The sequence below is a fragment of the Sabethes cyaneus genome, chromosome 3, assembly GCF_943734655.1.
Source record: "Sabethes cyaneus chromosome 3, idSabCyanKW18_F2, whole genome shotgun sequence".
Classification (NCBI taxonomy): domain Eukaryota; kingdom Metazoa; phylum Arthropoda; class Insecta; order Diptera; family Culicidae; genus Sabethes; species Sabethes cyaneus.
In genome coordinates this window covers 206,311,134-206,325,454 of record NC_071355.1, presented here as the reverse complement: position 1 = coordinate 206,325,454, position 14,321 = coordinate 206,311,134, and the positions used below count along the sequence as shown (strand labels likewise).

Below are 14,321 nucleotides of genomic sequence, written 5' to 3'. Positions count from 1 at the left end.
ATCAAATTGCCTATTTCACCCACCCACCCACTGACTGAAATCATTGTTACCTTCACGACGCATGGTGGAGTCTAGAAAATTTTTTATTCAACAGGTTGCTTGGATCTAGCGTTACAGTCAGACACAAGGAAACTATATATAGTAATGGCAAGCAAGTGCAGTGTTTTGCTTTCTTGGATGATGGTTCGGAGTTGACACTGATAGATCAGGAGCTAGCCGATGAACTAATGTTACACGGAAATGTTCGCCCACTATGTCTCAAGTGGACGGGAGGCACTCACCGTTACGAATCAGACTCTCAAAGTGTAAACGTGGAGCTGCGTGGACGTGGAGGACAGCGGTCACTTCTTCAGGACGTAAGAACGATGGCAGAACTACAGTTACCTTACCAACCACGAACTACGGTTACTTACAAGGAATTCCTGTGGAATCTTATTCGAACGTTCGGCCGCGACTATTGATTGGCCTACGTCATGCGAATCTAATGCTAGTGCGCAAGAGTCGTGAGGGCCAAATCGGTGACCCGATTGCGGTTAAAACGAATCTTGGTTGGGCGATGTATGGCGGATGGACTGCGGATAATTTCTTAGATGTTATTAGTCATACCTATCATATTTGTACCTGCAATGCGCAAAGCGTGGGAGAGCTTAACCAAACGGTCAAGGACTATTTTTCTTTAGATAGTTTGGTAATTAAACAGATTTGTATCCAACTGTCCAAAGACGATGAACGCGCAATGTTCCTGCTCGAAACCCGTACCCATTTTATTGGTCAACGTTACGAAACAGGATTGTTATGGCGTTCTGATAAAGTTCGGCTTCCTGACAATAAAGCTGTTGCAGTTCGTCGTTTGAGATGTCTTGAAAAGCGCATGAAGAAGGACACAGAATTGGCAAAGATAATGAGAGAGAAGATGGCGGAGTATAGGTCCAAGCATTATATCCGTAAATTGTCTCAAGAGGAGCTTTCCGCAAAATACGATCGCATTTGGTACTTGCCTATTTTTACGGTGTACAACGTGAACAAACCTGGAATGGTGAGAATCGTCTGGGACGCAGCGGCTGAAGCATATGGGACATCTTTAAACTCAGTTCTCGTTACCGGACCAGATCAACTGGCTTCCTTGGTGGGCATCCTGATTCAGTTTCGGGAACATCACGTTGATGTGTGCGCCGACATCCGCGAGATGTTTCATCAGGTGAGAATTATTCCCGCGGATCAACACTGCCAGCGTTTCTTGTGGCGCGATCATGTCGAACAGGTCGAACCGGATACTTACGTCATGGAAGTTATGACTTTCGCGGCGAGCTGTTCTCCGGCTACAGCGCAGTATGTTAAGAACAGGAATGCTGATAGATTTGCAGAAACGTACCCAGAGGTGGTGACTTTCATCAAGAAAGGTCATTACGTGGACGACATGGTTATAAGTGTAGAGACGGAAGAGAAAGCAGTCGAGCTTGCGGAAGCAGTGCGGTTTGTGCATGAGCAGGGCGAATTTGAAATCCGTAATTGGGTTTCCAACTCTCCGTTAGTGCTATCGAAAGTGGATGAAAGGATGTCATCAGAGAAAGACTTGAAGTTCACGGCAGAACTGGCGAGTCAGAAAATCCTAGGAATGTGGTGGGAGACGACGTTTTTAAGTACAAAATAAGCTGGACAAGATTCGATCCTTCTTTACTTGATGGAAGCCTTTATCCAACAAAACGGGAGATCCTACGAACATTGATGACCATCTACGACCCGCTTGGCCTCATAGACCATTTCCTGATCCTGCTTAAAATTCTTCTGCAAGATGAGTGGCGCGCTGGTGTACAGTGGAACGAATGTATTCCCGAGAACTTATTCGAGAGATGGCAAAGTTGGCTACGGTTACTCCCTGAGTTGGAACAGCTGCGTATTCCTAGACGATATCAGCAAATACTGGCGTTGACCAAACCTGGCAGCGTTAGTCTGCATGCATTTATGGATGCCAGCGAGAATGCTATGACTGCGGTTGTGTTTCTGCGCTTTGTAATAGGAAAGAACGTGGACTATTCATTGGTGGCAGCCAAGACTCGAGTTGCGCCGCTTAGATACACATCCATCCCACGTTTAGAGCTTGAAGCAGCAATTTATGGAGTTAGGTTGGTTAACACTGTTTTGCAAAGCCTTACTCTGAAGGTACGTACGAAGCGTACGTTCTGGACCGACTCTCGGAATGTTTTGTGTTGGCTGAAGTCGGATCATAAGCGATAAAGCGCTTTCGTTGGAGCGCGAGTAAGCGAACTGTTGGATTCGACCGATCTGCAGGAATGGAGCTGGGTGCCTACCAAACTTCACGTGGCCGACGATGGGACAAGGTGGCAAAATCAACCTGACTTATCATCTACAAGCAGATGGTTCAGAGGTCCTGAATTCTTGATGCAGGATGAAAACCCGATTTAATCCACCTAGTGGTGAAAGAACCTTTGTTATACGGTCTTCATCTACGTTAACGTTGCGTAGTGCGTTTGTTTACATAATTTTTTTGAAAAATGAAAAAGTTTACAAAATTTGAAAAAAATAGGAGCACTTATAAATTTTGATAGATCCTTTTTTCATGAAATTGCTGAGAAAGTATAAGTAAGTTGTTACTAATTTGAGTAAGTGCAAGTAAAAGTAAGTTGTAAGAGGAAATATTATTATTTAACATATACATTGCATGGTAAAGGTCTAGTTTAAAGGTTTTGAACTATGCATAATTTACTGTAATGCCATTCTATTTGATTCAATAAAGTTTTCATCAATTTTTATTAACCTTCGGTTACTCACGCTGTTGTATTTTGTACAACACGTGTAGGTTTTAGAATGCCATATTGTTATAAAGTTACAAATTGATGTTTAACTAACGTATATTTTTCAATAAACTTGTTATGAGCAAAATACCATAATTATTCGATGCATTAATACTTTAAACTGTTGGCAAAATAGATCAGCAAAAACTGACATCACAGAAACGAAGCAATCAGTATGTGAGGTGTACCGCAATAGGCCCCAGCGGGAACTTTCTCTCGTTTCTCCATATGGAAAAATGGTGTCTGTATGCAACAAAACTATCAGCAAAAGTAAAATGTTTTAAATGTATCCGTCTGTCGATAGTCGAGTAATTCGGGGTCAAAATTAGGATATTTTTATAATCAAAGTTCTACAGTTCCTAAACAAGCAGTCATAGAGGTATACTATATTCAGCAAAGGTGTATATTTTTACTATTTGTATAACATGAAAAAGTCATACAACAATTACAAAACGAGCTAAAATGGAAAAACTGATTTTACAAATTCATACAAAATAAATAAGATTTTTCTCTCTTCGCTGAAGAGATAGAAGGATACTGTCTTCAGCAAGGTTTTTTGTAATAATATGCTCTTAAATTTTACAGAACACATCAATGTGTTATATTGAAACTGAAGAAAAATATTTTTTTTATTTCACTTTTAGGGGGATTAATCAAAATTTAAATTCTACCAGACGATAGAGCTTGCAATTTCAAGAAACTCTTCCAAAGGTGCGATAAACCTAAAACCAGGTTTTCCTAGTCAAAACTCTAATGCGCACATTTTTTTGGTTTTGGGCTATTGTCTCCCGCGAGCAACCGTGTTACAAAAGTTGGCGCGAGTGTTCAAGGGTTAATATCTTTTGACTGGCAAAACCAATTCTTCTGAAATTTTGCAGATATATTTGCAGTAATAAAACCTCTAATTTGATGCCAAAAAAATTTAAACTAGATAAATTATCTAAGATGAAATAGTCGAAAATAATTGTAAATTTTAATGTGTTGTATACGATTGCTCATAACTTTTGAATTAAACGTCCAATCAAAAAACAAATCAATAGTGATCTATTAGGCTATATTACCTTTCAAATGAGAATAATAGCGCATAAATCGGTTCAGCCAACTCTGAGAAACAGGCGATCATTTGTACCTAGTCAAAACAGGTTTTTTAAGGCTAACTTTTAAACTGCTTGTCCGTTTTCAATAAAACTTGGTAAAAAGTTTAGTAATAGCAAGAGCTTTCGTTTGGTACTAAGATCGTTCAAATTGGTTGCGTAGTTCCGGAGAAACGCGTGTCACGTAGTTTTCATATTTTTGCTTATAAGTTTTAAACGAAACGTCGGACAGCAATGCAATTCAATAGTGATATACTAGGCAATAATACCTTTCAAACAAAAGTAAAAGCGGTCAAATCGGTTCAGCCACCTTCGAGAAATAGGCGATAGAAAATGAGCTGCACACACACATACACACATACACACATACACACATACACACATACACACATACACACATACACACATACACACATACACACATACACACATACAAACATACACACACACACACACACACACACACACACACACACACACACACACACACACACAGACATTGCTCAGTTCGTCGAGCTCTATCGATTGGTATATGTGATTCGGCCCTCCGGGCCTCGGATCAATTTCGTGTTTTTCGACCAATTTCTAAACCTTTGTTATATAGTATAACAAAGGTAAAAACGTGGCCCTATTTACCAGTGAAATCAATTTCTACGGAAAAAGAGATGAGATCCAACGTGTTATTCCTTTGTCAAGCTGTCGAAACGGTGATCGACACTAGTAGGTTTTCAAGTTGGCGACGCCTGTTTGCAGTAACTGGGTATGTCTTGCGATTTTGTTCTAACCTTAGACGACGCGTCGGAAGAAATTCACCCGCCGCTGGCCCCTTGTCATGCGAAGAGTTGAGAAAAGCGGAAGGCCATCATTACCGCGAAGCGCAACGAGACGTGTACCAGGACGAAGTTATAACGTTGAAGAAGACCGGCATAGTTCCGAAAACGAGTAGTATCTACAAGCTGAGCCCATTTGTAGATGACGTAGGTGTTTTGAGGATGAGAGGTAGAACAGGTGTATGTGCTTATCTCCATAGCGATGCGAAGAATCCTGTAATTTTACCATCAAGCCATCGAGTTACAGAGCTGTTGCTGATATACTACCACGAGAAATATATGCATCGTAACTATGAAATTGCCGTCAATGAAGTACGTCAAAAGTGCAGTATATTTCGCTTGAGACAGTCGCCTTCAAGAGTTCGTCGAAACTGCCAGTGGCGTAAAAACAGAGATGCTGTACCCATCACACCGGAAATGGCTGATCTGCCTGCAGCGCGGCTATCTGCCTATACAAGACCATTTGCTCATGTAGGGGTGGACTACTTCGGTCCAATTGAGGTACTAGTGGGTCGAAGAGTTGAAAAGAGATGGGGGGTACTTCTAACCTGTTTGACGACGAGAGCCGTACATATTGAGGTAGCTAACACTCTAACAACAAACTCCTGCATAATGGCACTGCAAAATTTCATAACTAGAAGAGGAACTCCAGTAAGCTTCTATAGCGACCGGGGAACCAATTTTGTTGGTGCCAGCCGGATGTTAGATCAGATACAGCAAACTCTCGATGGACAGCAGCTGATGCGTGAATTCATTACTCCCACTACCGCTTGGCGCTTCAATCCGCCGGTTTCGCCCCACATGGGCGGTAGTTGGGAGCGCCTTGTCGGATCCGTTAAACGTAATCTGACCGAAGTGCTACACCTGCGGCGTCCCACGGATGAAGAGCTGAGAAACGCGCTAACGGCGATAGAAGGTGTTCTGAACGCGCGGCCTCTTACTCATGTGCCGATTGAGGATGAGGCGGCTCCCGCTCTCACACCCAACCATTTTCTCTTGGGTTCATCAGACGGATCCAAACCGTTGACGACGATCGAAGGGGATACTGCAGCATTGCGACGTGGTTGGCCAACTTCTCAGTGGTTAGCCAATCTCTTCTGGAAACGCTGGGTCAAGAACTATTTACCCGAAATAACTCGGCGCACCAAGTGGTACGAGAAGTTTGGCCATTGACCTCTACAGGAAGGGGATATAGTTGTCATCGCAGACCCTGACCACCCTAGAAATTGCTGGCCAAAGGGAAAGGTTATTGGAGTAGTAAACCATGGAGGTCAGACGCGTAGAGTGACCGTGCAAACAGCCAACGGCGTTTACGAGCGGCCCAGTGTCAAGCTGGCGGTATTGGACGTTCGGCGCGAGTAAGCTGGGACCAAGGGCGTGGTCAGCATACCGGAGGGGAGTGTTACGTCACAGACTACGTGCACCTCTTGGTGACAATACGTTTGGTCGATTTAGTAGGGACGGTTTGACGTTTGAACTGAACTTAGCAGAACGAGGAGATAATTTGCTGTGTCATAGAGCGTGAATCGGCATAAATTAATAAATTGGAGAATTAACCGGTTATTCCGTGCAACCGGATTTCCGTCCGTTGATCCTCCCTGGATCGTGCCTTGGATGTCACCACCGAAATTGATTTAAAACACCGAGTAGTTACGGCAACACACTGTCTTAACTTAACGAATCTATATTAATATAACTAAGTAATGGGCTTAAACTAAGATGACAAATGTTTAATTGCTTGGGACGGAGGATCGACCTCTAGCGTCCAATTTCGACCGTTAATGGGAAGCGACTGATCTCCCTCTGATCAGATTCGATCATGCAGCATCCACTCTCCTGAGATATGACGATAGCGTTAGCGGCTGCTTAGTTATGGACGTGCTCCGGTCACTCCAACCAGCTCCCTCTCGCTTATTGATTGATCGATTTTGGCTGCGTGCGTTCGGATATATATATATATATATATATATATATATATATATATATATATATATATATATATATATATATATATATATATATATATATATATATATATATATATATATATATATATATATATATATATATATATATATATATATATATATATATATATATATATATATATATATATATATATATATATATATATATATATATATATATATATATATATATACTAGCTGACCCGACAAACTTCGTATTGCCACAAATTAACCTGTGTTGTACATAAATCATGAATCTCGGATGATCTTTGTCACAATCTCGAGTTTTGCAAGCCCCCCAGTGGGCGGCGCTTCCGACGGCGGGTCACCGGCAACACTCGCGACCGTCTCGTCCTGAATGATCTAGTGTTACTAAAGATAGTTTTTGTGGTCTTGTATTGACTAATGTTTTATGGAAGAGTCTCGAATTTCTCGAGTTCGATTAGTTTTTGAGTTTCGCAAAAATTTCTGTTTTATTTGTATGAGAGTCCATATCCCCCTACCACAGGGGTGAGAGGTCTCTAATTATCGTAAAATAAATTAAAGACTCCAAAATCTCCCACATGCCAAATTTGGTTCCATTTGATTGATTAGTTCTCGAGATAAGAGAAAATTTGCATTTCATTTGTATGGAAGCCCACCCTCTTAAAGGGGAGATGGGCCATAACTCGCTTTCTAAAGAAGAGAGGGGTCTCAATTCACCATAGAAAAAAATCTTGCGTCCAAAACCACTTACATGTCACATTTGGTTCCATTTGCTTGATTAGTTCTCGAGTTATGAGGAAATTTGTTTTTCATTTGTATAGGAGCCCCCCCCCCTCTTAATGTGGGGAAATCCATAGAAAATATACCATAGAAAATATTCTTGACTACAAAAACACCCACATGATAAATTTGGTTCCATTTGCTTGATTAGTTCTAGAGTTATGAGGAAATTTGTATTTCGTTTGTATGAGAGCCCCCCCTCTTAAAAAGGTAAGGGGTCCCAATTCATCATAGAAAAAATGGTTGCCTCCAAAAACACCCACATGCCAAATATGGTTCCATTTGCTTGATTAGTTCTCGAATTATGAGGAAATTTGTATTTCATTTGTGTAGAAGCACCCCCTCTTAAAGTTGGGAGGGGTCCTAATTCACCAAAGAAAATATTTTTGCCTCCAGAAACCTCCACATGCCAAATTTGGTTCTATTTGCTTGATTAGTTCTCGAGTTATGAGGAAATTTGAATTTCATTTGTATAGGAGCCCCCCCTCCTAAAGTGGGTAGGGTCCCAATTCATCATAGAAAAAACTTTTGTCTCCAAAAACACCCACGTGCCAAATTTGGTTCCATTTGCTTGATTAGTTCTCGAGTTACGAGGAAATTTGTATTTCGTTTGTATAGGAGCCCCCCTCTTAAAGTGGGGAGGGGTTCTAATTCACCATAGAAAATATCCATGCCCTAGAAAACTTTCATATGCCAAATTTGGTTCCATTTGCTTGATTAATTCTCGAGTTATGAGGAAATTTGCATTTCATTTGTATAGGAGCCCCCCTTCCTAAAGTGGGGAGGGGTCTTAATTCATCATAGAAAAAAATTTTGTCTCCAAAAACACCCACGTGCCAAATTTTGTTCCATTTGCTTGATTAGTTCTCGAGTTATGAGGAAATTTGTATTTCGTTTGTATAGGACCCCCCCTCCTAAAGTGAGGAGGGGTCCCAATTCATCATTGGAAAAAAAAATTTGTCTCCAAAAACACACACATGCCAAATTTGGTTCGATTCGCTTGATTAGTTCTCGAGTTATGAGGAAATATGTATGGAAGCCCCCCCTCTTAAAGGGGAGAGGAGTTATAATTCCCCTTATAAAGAGGGAGGGGTCTCAGTGCACCATAGAATAAATTCTTGTCACCGAAAACACTCACATGCCAAATGTTGTTCTATTTGCTTGATTAGTTCTCGAGTTAGGAGGAAATTTGTATTTCATTTGTACAGCAGCCCCCCCTCTTAAAGTGGAGAGGGGTCCTAATTCACCGTAGAAAATTTTCTTGCCCTCGAAAACCTTCACATGCAAAATTTGGTTCCATTTGCTTGATTAGTTCTCGAGTTATGAAGTAATTTGTATGGAAGCCCCCCCTCTTAAAGGGGAGAGAAGTTATAATTCCCCTTATAAAGAGGAAGGGGTCTCAATTTACCATAGAATAAATTCTTGTCACCGAAAACACCCACATGCCAAATTTGGTTCTATTTGCTTGATTAGTTCTCGAGTTATGAGGAAATTTGTATTTCATTTGTATAGGAGCCCCCCCTCCCAAAGTGGGGAGAGGTTCTTATTCATCATAGAAAAAATTCTTGCCTCCAAAAACACCTACATGCCAAATTTGGTTCCATTTGCTGGATTAGCTCTCGAGTTATGATGAAATTTGTATTTCGTTTGTATAGGAGCCCCCCCCCCCCTCCTAAAGTGGGGAGGGGTCCCAATTCATCATAGAAAAAAAATTTGTCTCCAAAAACACACACATGCCAAATTTAGTTCCATTTGCTTGATTAGTTCTCGAGTTATGAGGAAATTGGTATTTCATTTGTACAGGAGCCCCCCCTCTTAAAGTGAGGAGGGGTCCTAATTCAACATAGAAAATTTTCTTGCCCTCGAAAACCTTCACATGCCAAATTTGGTTCCATTTGCTTCATTAGTTCTCGAGTTATGAGGAAATTTGTATGGAAGCCCCCCCTCTTAAAGGGGAAAGGAGTTATAATTCCCCTTATAAAGAGGAGAGGGGTCTCAAATTACCCTAGAATAAATTATTGTTACCGAAAACACCAACATGCCAAATTTGGTTCTATTTGCTTGATTAGTTCTCGAGTTTTGCAGAAATTTGTGTTTCATTTGTATGGGAGCCCCCCCTCTTAGTGGGGGGAGGGGTCTCTAACCATCACTAAAACCTTTCCTGGCCCCAAAAACCTCTACATGCAAATTTTCACGCCGATTGGTTCAGTAGTTTTCGATTCTATAAGGAACATGGGACAGACAGACAGACAGACAGACAGACAGACAGACAGACAGACAGACAGACAGACAGACAGACAGACAGACAGACAGACAGACAGACAGACAGACAGACAGACAGACAGACAGACAGACAGACAGACAGACAGACAGACAGACAGACAGACAGACAGACAGACAGACAGACAGACAGACAGACAGACAGACAGACAGACAGACAGACAGACAGACAGACAGACAGACAGACAGACAGACAGACAGACAGACAGACAGACAGACAGACAGACAGACAGACAGACAGACAGACAGACAGACAGACAGACAGACAGACAGACAGACAGACAGACAGACAGACAGACAGACAGACAGACAGACAGACAGACAGACAGACAGACAGACAGACAGACAGACAGACAGACAGACAGACAGACAGACAGACAGACAGACAGACAGACAGACAGACAGACAGACAGACAGACAGACAGACAGACAGACAGACAGACAGACAGACAGACAGACAGACAGACAGACAGACAGACAGACAGACAGACAGACAGACAGACAGACAGACAGACAGACAGACAGACAGACAGACAGACAGACAGACAGACAGACAGACAGACAGACAGACAGACAGACAGACAGACAGACAGACAGACAGACAGACAGACAGACAGACAGACAGACAGACAGACAGACAGACAGACAGACAGACAGACAGACAGACAGACAGACAGACAGACAGACAGACAGACAGACAGACAGACAGACAGACAGACAGACAGACAGACAGACAGACAGACAGACAGACAGACAGACAGACAGACAGACAGACAGACAGACAGACAGACAGACAGACAGACAGACAGACAGACAGACAGACAGACAGACAGACAGACAGACAGACAGACAGACAGACAGACAGACAGACAGACAGACAGACAGACAGACAGACAGACAGACAGACAGACAGACAGACAGACAGACAGACAGACAGACAGACAGACAGACAGACAGACAGACAGACAGACAGACAGACAGACAGACAGACAGACAGACAGACAGACAGACAGACAGACAGACAGACAGACAGACAGACAGACAGACAGACAGACAGACAGACAGACAGACAGACAGACAGACAGACAGACAGACAGACAGACAGACAGACAGACAGACAGACAGACAGACAGACAGACAGACAGACAGACAGACAGACAGACAGACAGACAGACAGACAGACAGACAGACAGACAGACAGACAGACAGACAGACAGACAGACAGACAGACAGACAGACAGACAGACAGACAGACAGACAGACAGACAGACAGACAGACAGACAGACAGACAGACAGACAGACAGACAGACAGACAGACAGACAGACAGACAGACAGACAGACAGACAGACAGACAGACAGACAGACAGACAGACAGACAGACAGACAGACAGACAGACAGACAGACAGACAGACAGACAGACAGACAGACAGACAGACAGACAGACAGACAGACAGACAGACAGACAGACAGACAGACAGACAGACAGACAGACAGACAGACAGACAGACAGACAGACAGACAGACAGACAGACAGACAGACAGACAGACAGACAGACAGACAGACAGACAGACAGACAGACAGACAGACAGACAGACAGACAGACAGACAGACAGACAGACAGACAGACAGACAGACAGACAGACAGACAGACAGACAGACAGACAGACAGACAGACAGACAGACAGACAGACAGACAGACAGACAGACAGACAGACAGACAGACAGACAGACAGACAGACAGACAGACAGACAGACAGACAGACAGACAGACAGACAGACAGACAGACAGACAGACAGACAGACAGACAGACAGACAGACAGACAGACAGACAGACAGACAGACAGACAGACAGACAGACAGACAGACAGACAGACAGACAGACAGACAGACAGACAGACAGACAGACAGACAGACAGACAGACAGACAGACAGACAGACAGACAGACAGACAGACAGACAGACAGACAGACAGACAGACAGACAGACAGACAGACAGACAGACAGACAGACAGACAGACAGACAGACAGACAGACAGACAGACAGACAGACAGACAGACAGACAGACAGACAGACAGACAGACAGACAGACAGACAGACAGACAGACAGACAGACAGACAGACAGACAGACAGACAGACAGACAGACAGACAGACAGACAGACAGACAGACAGACAGACAGACAGACAGACAGACAGACAGACAGACAGACAGACAGACAGACAGACAGACAGACAGACAGACAGACAGACAGACAGACAGACAGACAGACAGACAGACAGACAGACAGACAGACAGACAGACAGACAGACAGACAGACAGACAGACAGACAGACAGAAATCTTTCTTTATAGGTATAGATAAGCCAATTAAAAAGATAATAATGTTCCTGTGCCACCTGGACAGCATAAGAAGGCCAGATCATGAATTTAATCATGGTAATGGCTAATGTCGGATTTTTGATGTGCTTTCAGCGTATAAAGACATAAACAACATGGTATGAGTGTTTATTGTTACTTTTTAGGTGCGCAGAATTAGGAACAAACATGTGCAGAATTAGGAACATGGGCAAGAAAGTTCGCAGAATTAGACACCGTGAATAAGTTTACAAAACGAAAGATATACTCAACTTATTGGTCGACTTTTAATTCCTATGTTTTTTACCAGATATTATAGACCGTAGCACTACATGTTGCTGCTCTCAACGTTATTAATTTAACTCTGGTGGTTTACTGTAGAGCACCGAAACTGAGACTGGAATGGTGATATTGAACGACTGCCGAAACGAATTGGTGACTTATTATGTTGGTTTATTGATTGGGTATGACTCGATTAGGACTCGATCATGACTGACTTATCGGTGCGAATGGGTTCCGTTTTATACCCGATCGAACCTCTATACATTGATACAATTTATACTTATTACTAGAAAGATTCCTGGAGTAACCAAGTAGCAAAAGACGCGTAAGCATAAAGTATGCATTGCGCGCGTTAGCATAATAATTCTAGCGACGGCACCGCATTCGGTTTAAAGGAATGGGCACGTCTTTTAATATGTATACTACACCTTTCCCCCTTTTCGGAAGAATGGTGCAACCATTCTTTTACTCCAAGAATCCTTTACAATTTGATTATACGATTTTTGTGGATTTTTGTTTGTTTTCTGTTTGTTGTATTTTGTATTGTACAGTTTGAATTGTCAATCTCTATTAGTCTGAATGGACCTAAATAGTGAGCCTCTAATTTCTTTCTATTTTCGTTGGTTATGTAAACAAGGTCTCCTATTGCAATATCTATTGGATTAATTTTCTGATTTAACTCGTTTGTTCTTCGTATTTTTTGTTCTATAATATGTTGCCTGGCAATCTCATTAGATTTTTGCAATTTGAATTTTAATTCTGAATAATATTGTTCTAGATTATATAAGGGCTCTACTCTTTGTCCAAACATATCTTGCGGTAATTTTGCTTTTCGTCCGAATACTAATTCGTACGGTGTGAATTCAGTATCGGTATGAACTGTTGTATTGTAGGTAAATTCGTAAAATTTTGTCCATTCGTCCCAGTCATTGTGATGAACATTGGAGAAAGATCGAAGGTATTCGTTTAAACACCTATGATTTCTCTCTAGTGCTCCAATGGACTGTGGATGATATGCGGTTGAGAAAGATTGCTTAAATTTCAATATTTTTCCAATTTGCCTTAGTACGTCATTGTTGAATTCTGTACCCTGGTCAGATCGTAGTTCTAACATTTTACCATATGTTAAAATAAAATTCTGCACTAAAGCTCGTGCTATAGTATCAGCTTCCTTGTTTTCTATTGGTATGATTATAATATATTTTGTTAAGTCGCATTGCAAAGTGATGCAATAGCGATTGTTATGTATTGTTTTTGGTAACGGGCCTACCGTGTCGATCGATATGACATCAAATGGTTTGATAGGCGTCGTTGTAACTATAGATGCTTCTTTTGTACGTCTTGTTACTTTATTCATTTTACAAAGTTTGCAGGCCTTCACATACTTTATAATTGAATTTCTCATACCTTTCCAATAGTAAAGGTCTCTAATCTTTCTGTATAATCGATGTTGGCCGATATGACCTCCAGATGGAGTCATATGGTAGTCGTATAATATTTTTTCAATCTCTCCCGAATTCGTCAATTCTTGAGGAGGATGATACAATATTAATTGAAAATTTTTTACGGTAGCGTTAGCTATCTCTTTGAATTGTTGTATTGATATATGGGTAAATATTTCATCATTTGTCGACATTGCAAGTTGTTTATGGTTGATTAATTTATTCATCTCTAAAAGAGCAGACGCTAGAGTCTGACTTTCATTTTTGTGAATAAGATCTGTTTCAGTAATGATTAGTGCTTTTCTCATGTTTGAGCTCATAATTTTTATTACAACCATTTTATTTTGTATTTCGATAGATATTTTTGGCCAATTTCTAATTTTTGAGGGACTATCTGTCTCGTAAACAAGAAGGTGATCATTCTTCTTTTCTGATGACGTAGTCTGCGTTATATTTTTTGTTTGTTCTTGTTTTTTATTCATAGCTCT

The 14,321-nt window shown here is 41.5% G+C and overlaps 2 protein-coding genes across 2 annotated transcripts; both read left to right on the top strand.

Moving 5' to 3' along the window:
* Positions 1-253: 253 nt before the first annotated feature.
* LOC128740631 (uncharacterized) lies at positions 254-1,651 on the top strand. The gene has a single exon (XM_053836193.1). It carries the CDS (start codon positions 254-256, stop codon positions 1,649-1,651), a length of 1,398 nt encoding a protein of 465 aa, XP_053692168.1.
* Positions 1,652-1,725: 74 nt separating this feature from the next.
* Positions 1,726-5,910, top strand: LOC128740630 (uncharacterized). Its single transcript, XM_053836192.1, has 2 exons — positions 1,726-2,123; positions 4,698-5,910. The coding sequence occupies exons 1-2, from the start codon at positions 1,726-1,728 to the stop codon at positions 5,908-5,910; spliced, it is 1,611 nt and encodes a 536-aa protein (XP_053692167.1).
* Positions 5,911-14,321: the final 8,411 nt, after the last annotated feature.

Coding starts and splice junctions, on each gene's coding strand:
- LOC128740631 (XM_053836193.1), top strand. CDS start 254: ATGTCTCAAGTGGACGGGAGGCACTCACCGTTACGAATCAGACTCTCA.
- LOC128740630 (XM_053836192.1), top strand. CDS start 1,726: ATGACCATCTACGACCCGCTTGGCCTCATAGACCATTTCCTGATCCTG. Junction 2,124..4,697: donor GCAGCAATTTATGGAGTTAG/GTTGGTTAACAC, acceptor TTCTAACCTTAG/ACGACGCGTCGGAAGAAATT.